The sequence below is a fragment of the Coturnix japonica genome, chromosome 1 (genome assembly GCF_054131305.1).
Source record: "Coturnix japonica strain WE chromosome 1, WE-NBRP24, whole genome shotgun sequence".
Taxonomy (NCBI): domain Eukaryota; kingdom Metazoa; phylum Chordata; class Aves; order Galliformes; family Phasianidae; genus Coturnix; species Coturnix japonica.
The window spans coordinates 161,559,282-161,573,382 of NC_140663.1; the positions used below are offsets into that span (position 1 = coordinate 161,559,282).

General features: G+C 41.7%; 1 protein-coding gene across 6 annotated transcripts in view; it reads left to right on the forward strand.

Moving 5' to 3' along the window:
* The window catches only part of SACS (sacsin molecular chaperone), a 57,987-nt gene that overhangs the window by 13,161 nt on the left and 30,725 nt on the right, over positions 1-14,101 (forward strand). For 2 of the 6 annotated variants that reach the window (XM_085555573.1, XM_015852084.3), the window contains exons 2-5: positions 3,548-4,071; positions 9,775-9,925; positions 11,601-11,688; positions 13,257-13,342. In XM_085555573.1, the coding sequence (XP_085411699.1) occupies positions 4,049-4,071; positions 9,775-9,925; positions 11,601-11,688; positions 13,257-13,342 (348 nt within the window). In that variant the 5' untranslated portion in view covers positions 3,548-4,048. Of the gene's footprint in view, positions 1-3,547; positions 4,072-9,496; positions 9,611-9,774; positions 9,926-11,600; positions 11,689-13,256; positions 13,343-14,101 lie in introns of those variants that run through there. The other 4 variants (XM_085555558.1, XM_015852081.3, XM_085555594.1 and 1 more) reach the window with 2 other exon arrangements.

Here is a 14,101-nt window from a genome sequence, read left to right on the forward strand (position 1 = left end):
GATGATTTAGCTTAATCTGCTGCTAATTAATTGAGCTTAAGTTTCCTTTGAGTACTTTTAGACCTATCCAAGGTATTGCCATCAAATATCCTACAAGGATTTTTTATTTTTCTAAGGCTATGTTAGTACAAGTAACACGTCAACAGCCAGTCACATATGTACTATTTGAAACAAAGGGATTCTCAGTGTCCTACGATAAATACTCATGGCAATTACTGACTTACTGTGATTAGAGATTTAGCTAGAGTCTCATCAGCATGCAGGTCATGCACAGTGGTTTGTGCAAAATCATGCACAAAATCACAATGAGTTAAAAAGCTTCTCCACAGCAACATAATAAAGGACAATCTTTGAAAGGCCAAATCTAGAAATAGAGTAGTGTATGAGAAAATGTGTCACTCACTAATTGTGGAGAGGCTGTCTCTTAAATCATAATTAGCTTTCTATCGTAAACCTATTTTTACTTTTTCCTTCCCCTACAAAATTGAAGCTGCTCAAATAACTTCTAGTGCTTTTTAGGTATGATTTTACTAATGTTTATTTTTTAGGGGAAATAGTATAGGCTGGCCTGGTCTTCTAGCAATTGATGCATCAGAGTGCCAGAATCCTCTTGTGTTTAGCTTTCCACTGCAATCTAAATGCTTTTCCTTGCTGCTCTCCTCCCATTGGCAACTCATTAATCAGCAGAGCTGCACTGGTTTCATTAATTCCAGAGGAAGTTCTTCATACCTGTGCAAATGAGACTGGATTTCATAGAATCACAAGGTTGGAAAGGACCTACAAGATCATCTAGTCCAACTGTCCTCCCATTAGCATTGCTACCACAAGCCACTAAACTGTATCTCGTAGCTCCTCATCCAGACACCTCTTGAACACTGCCAGGGATGGTGACTCTACCACCTCCCTGGGCAGCCATTCCAGTGCCTGACCACTCTCTGAGAGAAAAAGATTTTCCTTATGTCTAATCTAAACCTTCCTTATGTCTAATCTAGATCTCTTCTGGTTCATCTTGTGGCCATTTCCTCAGATCCTGTTTGTTGCCTAGGAGAAGAGGCTGAACCCCTCCTCATCCTAATCTTCCTTCAGGAAGTTGTAGAGTGAAATGAGGTCTCCCCTGAGTCTCCTCCAGACTAAACAACCCCAGTTCCCTCAGCTACTCCTCATAAGACTTGTGCTCCAAACCCCTCACCAGTTTCACTGCCTTTCTCTGGACACGTTCCAGGGCCTCAATGTCTTTCTTGTAGTGAGGGGCCCAAAACTGAACACAGTGCTTGAGGTGCAGCCTCACAAGTGCTGAGTACAGGGGGATGATTACCTCCCTGCTCCTGATGGCCATACTATTTCTAATGCTGTCCAGGATGCTGTTGGCCCCCTTGGCCACCTGGGCACACTGTTGGCTCATGTTCAGCCGAGCATCAACCAACACCCCCAGGGCCCTTTCCTCTTCACAGTCATCCAGCCACTCAGTCCCAAGCCTATAGCGCTGCATGGGGTTATTGTGGACAAAGAGCAGGACCCGGCACTTGGCCTTGTTGAACCTCATCCCATTCACCTCAACCCAGCAATCCTGCTTATCTAGATCCCTCTGAAGGGCCTCCCTACCCTTGGGCAGATAGACATCACCTCCCAGGTTCACGTCATTTGCAAACTTACTGAGTTTTAGACCTCATCTAGGTCATCAATAAAGATATTAAACAAGATGGGTCCCTGGGGGGCACCACTTGTAATGGGTCTCCAGCTGGACTTAACTCCATTAACCACTACCTGCTGGGCATGGCCCTCTAGCCAGTTCCTTACCCAAAGAAGGGTATACCTGTCTAGGCCACGGGCAACCAGTTTTCCTAGAATACTATGAGAGACTGTGTCAGAGGCTTTGCTGAAATCTAGGTAGACTACATTAAAAGCCTTTCCCTTGTATACCAGTCTGGTCACCCAGTTGTAGAAGGAGATGAGGTTGTTCGAGCACAATCTACCTTTCATGATCCAATGCTGGCTGGGCCTGATCCCCTGGATGCCATGCATGTGCTGTGTGATCTCAGCCAAGATGATTTGCTCCATAACTTTCCCTGATACTGAGGTCAGGCTGGCAGGCCTGTAGTTCCCCAGATCCTCGTTACAGCCCTTCTTGTAGATAGGAGTCACATCAGCAAGCCTCCAGTCCTCTGGGACCTCTCCAGACAACCAGGAGCACTGGTAGATGGCAGAGCAGCTTGGCAATCATCCCTGCCAATTCCCTCAGCACCATAGGATGGAGCTCATCTGGTCTCGTTTGCATGACTGTTGCTTAAGTCTATATCTCTTCATCATGGAACTTTTGTTTGGCTAGCATCTTTACAAAGAAAAATTTATATTTAAGACTTTTAGGAACATGTTATGTCAAGCTATGTTCTCTGTGATCATGCATTCAAAATTCATTTTCAGTCCATATCCTTTGATACTTGTTAATTTACTGAAGAGATAAATTTCCAAATATTGGGAAAAAAACCCTCAGCCCACCAATTCTAACCTCCTTTCTCCTTTGCCATGTATATTTCAATATCATACTTAAACATTAAACTAGATTTACCTTTTGCAGTTTATCCAGTTGTTTCCCTTTCTGGGTCAGGAAAAAAGGGCTTTCTGCATTACTGTTTGAAGAGAGTTATACACAACTGCACATTATATGAGGACTTGCAAATACCATCAGAGGCTCAGAGATGGTTTACATTTGCACAGATGCTGAACATTAATGGAATACCAGTCTTTCTCCCAACTCTCTCAGACATACTTTCCTTTGGCAATGACTTTCTGCATGTATTGAATGAAATGTTTTCTGCTGTCTGACAGCACATGCCTTGCCTCATTTATAAATGCTCCTGCTGCTACAAAAATTTTGTGTGTCAGCTTGAAGGAATTAACTCCTGACTGTATGGGCAGCATAGGGTGGATGTTGACCTATACCAACTGGGAAGGGGGGATTAGATGGGAACACTCTGAATTCTCCCTATGGAAATTCACTGCAAGGTAATTAATCTCTTCCTTTAGTTTCAAGTCATTTGAGTAGACCGGTAAAGTCCTTCCCCATTAAGGTAATGCCCAGCCTGTTCTTTTCCTCAATGGAATAATCTTGTGTCAAAGCTATAATATATTATAGAGTCTTTTTTAGCAGACACCAATGCAAGGAAGAAATTGAAAAACTTTGTAGTTATTCTGTGTACTTACAGCTATATATGTTAGTTATTGTATTGATTGCACGATCTGCCCTTCATGAACCCGTGCTGGCTGGGCCTGATCCCCTGGATGCCATGCACATGCTGTGTGATCTCACCCAAGATGGTTTGTTCCATAACTTTCCCTGGTATTGTATTGGAAGAAAAGCAGAAAACCTCATTGGTCTTTTTCAGTTCTCCACGTGCTTACAAGCACTGTAATGCAGAAGGCATTTTATAATTAGTAACATGACTCACTTAATACTATGCCCTCTGAGGAAATGACTCTCCATACTCTTCAGTTTAATTCTCTGTCGTACTAACGGTCCACACCTTTTCTCTTGTGCCTGTTCTTCCAGAACTCCTGAGCTGATGTTAAGAAGTGGCTTCTCGCAAGTGTGAGGGGGAAGACAAGTCAAGACTTTGGCCTTCACAAATAATCTTCCAACTTTGTTTCCAGAAGAAAGGAAGAAAAAGCAGAAACAGAAGCCGTGGCACTCCTTCTCCAGAAAAACTATTAGAAATCAATCACACAAATGCATCATCTTGAATTCAGTTAAAAAAACCACTAAGTGAGACTTTGCTTGAGTCTGTTCTTGATTATGAGAAAGGCAAAGTCTGTAAACAATTAACACCGAGTTTTAGAAGAAAACTGGAGAAGCAGCAGATGGTGAGATATAAAACAGTCTTTTGGATTTAAGGGATGGAGTGAAAACTAAGCTGAGTTTGGGCTTTCCAGTGTCCACTGAAGAGGAGAGGATGAGCCACAAAGAAAAGAAGACTGAAAAATCATCTTCTAATTTATAAATCCAGAATTTGCTTCATGTTTCTATTGGGAAGATATCAAAGAAGAAGAGACAATGGAGATCAAGGATAAGAACAGGTAAATAATTTAATTCCTCTAAGCTTTTTTATTTTTATTTTTATTTTTTTTTTTTTTGTTAGGCTAATATATTCCTGCTCAACCCCCTATGGTCCTCAGTAAGATGAGCACTGGGTTTGAAACTTGTTTAGAATGTGTTTTTTAAAACATGCTACATTTAAATTTAAACAAGTGAGATAAATTGCTTTAGTTATAAAATCATAAGTAGGTATCAGGTTCTGATGCATTTACATATGAATTATGCCCATCAAATCAATGAAAACTGCTTTAAAAAGTTCCTATGAGATTCATAGTCTGACCTTCAATTTACATGTAGAATTCACTTTCACTACTGCATTTAAAAAAAAGCAAAAACAAGTGAAACTTCTCTTCTTTGTATTTCCAAGCAGTATGTTATGGGGAAAAATGGATAATCTTGCTAGCAGCTGAAAAACAGCGTGAGTTCTTTGCGTAGACAGTGTCTGAAAAAAAACTAGGAGATAAATATTTATTTGGATCTTAAACTATCTCTGGAAATATTATTACCATCAATGCACGAGGGGATGACTGCCTCCATTCCTTCATCCTCATTCAGTTGCTGAGCTGCTCTCCATCACATTTCCAAAATCCTGTCTGTCTGGTGAAGTCCCCAGAGCCAGGAAAAAGGGAAATATTACTCCCATTTTTAAGAAAGGGAGAAAGGAAGACGTGGGGAACTACAGGCTGGTAAGCCTCACCTCTGTGCCTGGGAAGATCATGGAGCAGATCCTCCTAGAAGCTATGCTAAGGCACATATAAGTCAAAGAGGTGATTCGAGACAGCCAGCATGGCTTCACAAAGGGCAGATCTTGCTTGACCAATATAGTGGCCTTCTATGATAGAGTGATGGCTTCAGTAGATGGGGAAGGGGCGATGGATATCATCTAGCTGGGCTTCTGCAAAGCCTTTGACATGGTCTGTCACCACATCCTTCTCTCTGCATTGGAGAGGTGTGGATTTGAAGGATGGACTGTACGATGGATTAAAAATTGGCTGGCTGGATGCAGCTAAATGGTTGTGATTAATGGTTCTGTGTCAGGGTGAAGGCCAGTCATGAGCGGTGTCCCTTAGGGGTCAGTCCTGGAATTGGTGCTCTTCAACATCTTCATCAGTGACAGACAATGGCATCAAGTACACCCTTAACAAGTTTGTGGATGATACCAATCTGGGTGGTGCCGTTGATACATTGGAAGGAAGGGAAGCCATCCAGAGGGACCTGGACAGGCTAGAGAAGTGGGCCCATGTTAACCTAGTGACTAATATGAACTGCTTTTACAGAAGAGCATCACTGATTAAGCTGTAGATGGGTTTTGCTGCAGTATCAAACACACAGAATTACAGAATTGTAGGGCTTGGAACTGATCTCTGGAGATCACCTAGTCCAACCCTTTGCTAAAGCAAGTTCCTTGGAGACCCTGCTGCGTTTAATCTCATTTTTACATATTCACAAAAATCTCTGACCACTGAATTGCTTTAAACTGACCCACGATGGCAGGAAGAGAGTGCAATGGGTGAAATGCAGTGGGGAGTAGGAAGCTGGAAATACTTGACACCTTTCCCATGCCCCTTCATGTAGGACAGAACATGGAAGAGCAGCCTCTGGCTCTTGAGGGTTTCTGCATATAAGCTAGAACTCAGAGCAGTGTTCGCTCGAAAATACCACAGCTTTGGAAGTGGACTTGTCAGGCAAACCAAGAGTCCCTTTCACTTCTTCTTTGTGTTTTCCCAGAAGGGAATAGCCTGCATTGTTTCTTCCCCTTTCCTTCCCATCCTTTCACAAGGCCTTCCTTGCATCTCATGTTTTTACCTTTGTGCCACCCATCTATCTCCTGTGGTCTGAAGGATAATCTATTATTTGTCTTTTTGTGTGTTTTAAAAACACGCAAAGGAGGTAGAACTGATAGAGAACAAACAGAATCTGTTAGAATAATTTTTTACTTAGAGGATGGTGATGCGCTGGTACAAGATGCCCAAGGAGGCTGGGAATGTCCTACCTCTGCACGTACTCAAGACCAGGCTGGATGGGATTCTGGGCAGCCCGATATAGATGATCTTTAAGACTCCCTCCAACCTAAGCCAATTACTGGGTACCATCCACTTATTTGATGCACAGACATACACAAATACTCTAATAGGCCCTTGAAGTTGTGTGTTGTCATAATTTTTGAAAACTGCACGAATCTTCTTTTTGATACTTTGATATTTTATCCAGATACACAGGGTTCTGTTCAGTGATGCCCAGAAAATATTCTGAAACTCTGGAGCATGATCAGATGTAGTATTCAAAAGTAATCCTCTAGAACAGAGATGAGAAATACTTCTTAGAATGTGTAATCTATGTGTAATCTGGGGCTCATTTTACTATTATTGAGTGGATTTTTCTCACTTTAAGTATAAAGATTGAAACTTCATTAAGTATTCTGAAATGAAAACAGGAAAACTGTCAATGTAGTATGGAGGAAATGCCCGTGATAAACCGATTCTTTGTGTCCCATATAGAGGCCTGGACTGGATTCATTGTGATACTTTGGAACATACTTTAGACACTGAAATCAACATGCAAATTTAACCTCTGGTTTTTGGTGTTGCAAAGTTAAAGTGGGTGTTCTAAATCCAGTCCTCCTGTTGTTGCCAAAGGCTGCAAGAGAATAACTATTATTAAAATATGTGCCAACAGCAGTCCTTGAAACACTGCAAGAACACTTAAATCCCACTTAAGGCAGTTCTCTGAAGAGTAAGTGGAGTAATGGTTACTCTACTGTAGTTAAGAGTAAAGTTAGGTCTTCTCTAAAAGAAAATAATGTGAAGTAACCTCCCAGTGGTAGATCTAAGAGGAAGTTTTACTTACACATTTGAGAAGATTTTGAAATTCTTCCATTTATTAGTGCCTTCTTGCTCTGCTGTTTATTAGCAAAACACATACAAGTTTCACGGTCTCTTAAGGACTTCCCTTGACATTTCCTCAGTGCCATCAAAGAACTGGCTTGAACATTAAAAGAAATAATTGGGAGAGTAAAAGTATTATTTGGAAATAAATGCTGTCCTTGGCCCCTCTGCACTTAATTCATTTGTTTGTTATTATTAGTGTTTCAGGAGTGTTCCATTCGTATAATACTTGGGCCCTGGAATGTATGTTTAGAAATACATCAACTTGCAAATGGAATAAGAACACTTTCCTCTAGTTCTTGCATATTTACTAGGCCATGATCATGCAGCTATTTGGCTTAGAAGCTGTCTATGATAGTTTCATACGAGGACTGAAGAGTAGGAGAACTGATTCAAACTTACTGCACCTAACTAAATTGAGACAATTTCAGCAAAATACTTCAATTTTTGTAGCAGATTTTTGGGTAGTTAATAATCAAGTTTGCTTTGCTGGCAAAATTGTCTTTTGTCAATTTTACTAGATTTAATTGATGCCTGTTTAGTGATTTTGGATAAGAAAAACATAAAAAGCTGTTTTCTGTTAATGAAGCTATTCAAATAAGTAGAAACTTTCCACTCTCCAGAAAGAGGTGGTTTCCCAGTGAGTAGCACATGTGTCATCAGCAAATAACATCAGCCAGTGATAGGTTTATACTCAAACTTCTTGAAAAGCTAAGCAAGGATATAAAGCAAGCTGTTGGCAGTGACTGCAGACCAATGCAATCTATAGTCTCTGGCTAATGGGAAATATTCATGATGTAATGTTGAAAACATCTGTTAGAAACACTTAAAGAACCGGGTTTAAGAATGAAGTTAAGGGCTTACTGTGACAAAGAAATCTTTGGCTTTGTGTTTCCTATGTGCTGTCTCAAACAAATGTAGCTGTTGAGTGACATCTACTTGCTTGCCAGCACTGCAGAAAATTTGCTGCATTGGATGATACTGTACTGCAGCGGATTTTCTCTTATATCAGAAAGTGTACACTATTTGTCTCTCGGTATTCTTCCATTTGAAGACTCTATTCTATCTTTTTGTGCACAGTTATAAGTAAGGACTGGGCTTGAATCCATCTCTTTCTGCTGCAGCACTCTTATTTTAAATTATGTGAATATATGATCACACTGCAACGCAGACTTTTCTGTGGGTAAGGGACATATTACTATGAAAATATATTCCAATTTGTTTGATAAAACACTTTAGTACTGCTGAGACTCTTTCCACTTCTTTTTTCTATTGTTTGTCTGCTCATATATAGGTTATAGGTTATATGACCTTATTCTGAGCCAAACCCAACCCTTGTGTATGGCCATAGGAAAATTTCTGTTTGTGTGGTTTTAAATCCAAATACAATCTTTGGATGTGGTATCAGTTTGTTTGTTTGTTTCTTTTTTCTTTGCTACTGAGATCAGTGCCTTCTCTTACTAGAAGTTTGTCCCAGACATGAATGCTGCTACTGGCTACAGTTTCAAAAGCCACACTGAATTCAAGGTTTATTTCATTCACCAATTTTGTTCCATCTACATACTTGATCATTGCATCATATAGGGTAATTCATGCTTTCTCTTCATTATTACATTTTTGTCCTTTGAGAATTCTATATGGACTCCAAATGGATGTTCTCTGCGATATCTCAGATCTGAGATGAGATTTAGTGGCCTCCAATTCCTTTCAGCATCCTTTTAGACCTTCACAATGTGCCTTGCAGTCACATTGGTCTGCATTTGAAGACTCTGGTGAATCCCATCTGTCTATAAGGACCTGAGTAGTTGGATGTAGTGCTCAGGGACATGATTTAGTGGAGGGTTGTTAGGGTACTACGGTTGGGTTGTGGTTGATCTTTTAAGGTCTTTTCCAATTTGAGCGATTCTATGATTCTGTGAACTTCTTAGCTGTAGTTCCTAATTGTTGCTTAGTTCTCATCCCTTGGCAGCTCCTCTCCTTCTCAAAATGTGTCAGAGATTGGGAACACGCTTTGCTCAAGCAGCGAGTGCTTCAGCTGTTTCCATGCAGATGGGCATTAAGTTGTTTCCCCTATCCATCAACATCCAGCTTGGGATTTTACAGAAATTCCTTTTGCAATGAGCATACTGCAGTCACTGAGCTGTGGTACAGGCTGAGTGAAAACAACTGCAGTGCAACCACTGCATCCTTTGCTTCTGCACCTTGAGAGGTTGGAGTAAGCTCTATTTCCACAGGTTTTGTAAGGCACGAGGACTTAGCACAGGCCCTATGGGATAAAGTGGATGGTCTTTATCAGTAAGCACTCATGATCACGCAAGTGACTGACAGAAAAAAACGAGGTTTCCTCCTGTGTTCCGTATCCTTCAGAAACGCGGGGTTTATTAACCCTAAGACCGCTGGGCCTGGATGCTGGGCAATACGTGATGTGGGGAGACACTGTAGCTTAAGGCCCCGTTTTCTCCTCCTCCTTCCTCTTCCTTCACGGCGCAGAGCTGAGGACCAGCCCCTCCCGCCCGCCGCCGAGCGGTCCCTCCCCTTCCCCATGTGGGGAGCGGTGGTGGCGCCTAACGGTCCTTTGTGCGCTGCGGGCATGTGAGTGGCGGCGGGATGGGACAGGACGGGTCGGGTCGGGTCGGTGGGTACAGGCGCTGCCACAGCCTCTTCCCTGGGGCCCGCCGCCCCACACCGCACCCCGGCCGGGACCTCCGGCTGCCGCCTCGGGCCTCCGGGTCGTGAGGGGCTGCGGGTGGGCTCTTGGGCAGCGCTCCTCAGGCGGTGTCTCTCTCTGTGTTGGTGCAGGCTGGCCCGGGTCACCGTCCTCCATGGCTGCCTGGGCTGCAGGACGTTCGAGCTGCCGCTCTCCGCGGATGTGGGTGACGTGAAGGCGCGGATCGACGCGGAAGCCGGCTTCCCTGCCGCCCGACAGCGGCTGTGGCACTGCGGGAGAGAGGTGAGAGGGGAGGGCATGGGGCTCCTTGCCCGCCTCCCGGCCAGGTCCCGCAGCACCGAGCCTCAGGGCGGAATTTGAGGTGTAGGCACGTGGGAGAGGGGGATGAACGAATGACCTTGTGCTGTGGAAAGCATCGACGGGAGGTCATGGGCTCAGTGCTGCTTGGTGAGCTGCTTCCGTGCTGCCTGGAGCTGCCGGCGGGGTGGGATGGGGCTGGGAGGGAGGGCAGGGACCTGGGCTGCCTTCATTGTGGCACAAGGATGCTCAAAGCGTGGAGAACCGAGTGATAATAGTTGTATTGTTCAAGGAACACCCTCTCTGACGTGTTTTAAGTTTTGAAGCCAATTACCCGTGTAGTACATATTTTATTTTCTAGCTGGGTTTTTCTGTCCTTGATTTTGTGCTCTTCAGGCCTTCCTGTTTTGGGAGAAAGTGGCTCATCGTATCACTCTCTAAAACCCATCTGGAAGCTGAGATACCAGTGCTGCTCTGTCTGACCCTGACCTCTGTGTTTTGGCAAGGAGCAGTCAGTAAGCAGGCTGCAGTAACTTCTAAAATACATGTTTCAGGTTAACATATAGAAATATCAATGTGAACAGGCATGTCCTGTACTGCAGGAACCTCAAAAATCCTTCTGAAACTTTTGAGTGCTTGGTTATTTTATACTTTAATTCTTTATTTTATTGCTTTGTCATTTTTACTATCATAGCTGCTACCACATGTTAAAAAATATCCAGTATTTCTTTCTCACGTAGTGCCTTATAGAGTCATAGAATCATTAAGGTTGGAATGATCACTAAGATTATTAAGTCCAGCCATCAGCCTGTGACTGCTCTAAACCATGTCAGTCAGTACTACATCTACCCTTCTCTTGTATACGTCCAGGGATGATGACTCCACTACCAACCTGGGCCTACTGATGCTCTGAAGACTTCTTAAAACTGATGCAATTGAAAAGAAACATGTTTCTAATTAGTGTTTTAGAATTATGGCAATGTGCTGTGGACTGGAACTTTTTGCTTATTAAATGTATCTTGATTGTAAGCATCCCTGTGTGAGCACTTTTTCCTAGTGATTTGTTTTTAGCCACTGAAGAGAGAAAGTAGAATCATAGAATTACCCAGGTTGGAAAAGACCTTGAAGATCATCAAGTCCAACCACAGCCTAACCATAGGACCCTAACTCTAAAAACCCTCTGCTAACTCATATCCCTGAGCACCACATCCAAACGGCTCTTAAACACAACCAGGGATGGCAATTCAACTACCTCCCTGGCAGCCTATTCCAGTACTTAACTACCCTTTCTGTAAAGAAGTTCTTCCTAATATCCATCCTAAACTTGCCCTGTCACAACTTGAGGCCATTTCCCCTCGTCCTGTCACTTGTCACTAGTGAGAAGAGACCTGCCCCACTCTCACTGTAAGCACCTTTCAGGTACTGGAAGAGGGTGATAAGGTCTCCCCTCATCCTCCTCTTCCCCAGACTGAACAGCCCCAGCTTCCTTAGCCTGTCCTCTTAGGGTTGATTCTCCAAGCCCTTCATGAGCCTTGTTGCAGAGTATTTGTGTTCTTCTAGCTAAAGCCAGGCTTCGTGGTATAAGTATGCATGGAATATAACTAATCTAGAATACATACGCTGCAGAGTGTTTTGACTAAGATCTGTTTTTCTGTTTCAGTTGTCTGATGATACCAAGATTGTAGATCTTCAAAAGTCTCCGAATCAAATTTTTCTAAAGCTTCAGTCAGAAGCATTGAAAGGAGGAGGTATGAAAAATACTTGTCTCTGTTTATGAGCTTGAAGGTCCAAATGTTTTCTAATGCAGTCTGTAGTTAATAGAAATTATTTCATCTTTAAATGGGAAGCAGTATTTTTTCTTGTATGTTGTAAGCATCCATTTGTTATTACAAGAGAACGAAACATGATAATGCGTGAAGAAGGAAGTCCTTTTCATGCAGTTATTTTATTTGGTGTGACAAAAAGGCTTCATTTCTTAGTTTAGTAAACCACAGATTTACAGACTGATGAATTTCTAAAAATCACCTGTGAAAATGGACTGTGGTTCCATGAATGAAACATTTTTCTTTCTCTTGTTCAGTATATGGCTGCGATAGACTTCAAGTAAACATTTTTTTTTCCTCTTTCTAAACTGTTTTGTTGTTTATTTTGGTCATACAAGTATATGGGGAATACATTGTAAGTATTTCTGTGGAAATCCCTCATGGAAAGGAGAAACTGTTGCTGTTTTTTGTGCTTGAATATTTGGATGTGAAATTTTCTAAAGAGATACCACTGTAAGGATTCTGTGTTTAGAGAAAGCCCTTAACTTTTCCTAGCCTACAGTGCTTATGTAAAACAGTCTCAAGGATCTGAGGGCTTTAATACCAGACTTCTGTGTGCATGAGTTCTGAGACACTTTTCATAGAGCAGGTGATTCAAGGTGATTCTCAGCAGGTAGATCTCATAGTCATCACTTTTTTCCACATTGATGAGGATGCTGCTGTGTTGTTTTTTTTTCCTATGTTTGTTAGTTTTTGTCATTTTTTTTTCCCATAGTATATGTAATGTGTGTTTGCATATGTATACATTATTAACAAATACACGCAGAAGGGAGAGAGAAATAACCATTACATTAGCAATTTTGAAGGGAAGCGATAGGTGAAGACATTAGTAGAGCTAGTTTTCCTTGTGGCATTACATCTACTGTTCATCTCAAATTTTGTTTTGGGGAACTGCTCTTTAGACTGGAGGTTGAACTGGTGAGGTTTGATCCTTTCATTCTATAATAGATCATTTCTCTTAGAGCAGGGGCTAACTGTGGGGTTCACAGAATGCTTATTCACCAGAACTTCAAAACTGGTCAGTAGCTTTCTGAGCCTTTTCCTCCTGCACTGAGCACAGGGAGCACCCACACTAACACCAGGCCAGCACCACAATGTGCAAGAACAGGAAGTTTGTGCTAGAGACAGCGTATGCTGTGTGAGTGCATGCCGGAAAGGATCATTTCTGGCTGTAAAATATTTAGAGCCCTAGAAGTCCTACAGTTCAAAAAGTAGTTGTCCCTTAGAAGTTGCTGTATTTGAAATTTCAGTAGCTGGGAATTGGGATATAAATGACGTGAAGCCTTAGCTATCAAGTTTGTTTCACCTAGATTTGAAACCTCATACTAACATTAATATCAACTGCTTTTTTTCTTTTTCTTTTTTGGGTGTTATAATATCAGATCTTTAGTTAATGTAAAACAAGATTTTAAGTAATTGGTATTTTTTATTAAATTTGAAAGTAAATGCATATTAGAATAATACAAATTTTCTTTGTTTGTTTCTGTTTTTAGGTCGTTTCGGACAAACAACTCCACCACTTGTTGATTTTCTTAAGGATATTTTAAGAAGATACCCAGAAGGAGGACAGATTCTTAAGGTAAACAATAAATGGTATTTTTAGAAGAAATTTATGTGCATGACATACTACTATCAGCTTAATGCTTTTTGGCAAATCTTTATGGAAGATTTGAAATGCTGAAATTTGGCTTCATCAGATAATCATTCTAGTACAGTAGATAGATATTTCTATTTCTGTAAAGCAAAATGGGTTGTGATTTTTTTTTTGTTAGTCTCTGAGCTTGCTTGTCATCAATACCATTAAAATTAAGAAAAAAGAGATAGATAAAGTGCAGATGTTAATTTATGTCATGAGATCTTTTGACTTAATTATACGTTATTATTATTATTATTATGTTAATGAAGTACTGCATGTAGTGACTGTTTGTCACGGTTTGAACTAAAAATCCACCTGCGTCCGTGACAGGGGGCCGTAGGCCCCGGAGGGGCCCTAGGCCGAAAGGAAAAAAAGTTAATTAGGAAAAGAAAACAGCGGCAACGATCTAAGGAGGCACACTTATTTACTAAATACTATATCGAAATACAGGATAACACAATATAATACAATATAATTGAAATTGAGCTAACGAATCAAGCAAAATAGGAGAGAGAATGAGTCCCGTAACCGAGAGGCCTACTGTGAATCTAGGCGAACGGCTGAAGGCTCCCACACACTCCCCTGAACGCCAGAACTCGAAAGACGTCAGTCTGTTCTGCGACAGAGTTAATATAGAGTCCAGGTCCCGTGACCTATCGTGTTGTTCCCTGGGAGATGTAGTCTTCTTCTGTAAGTTGCAGA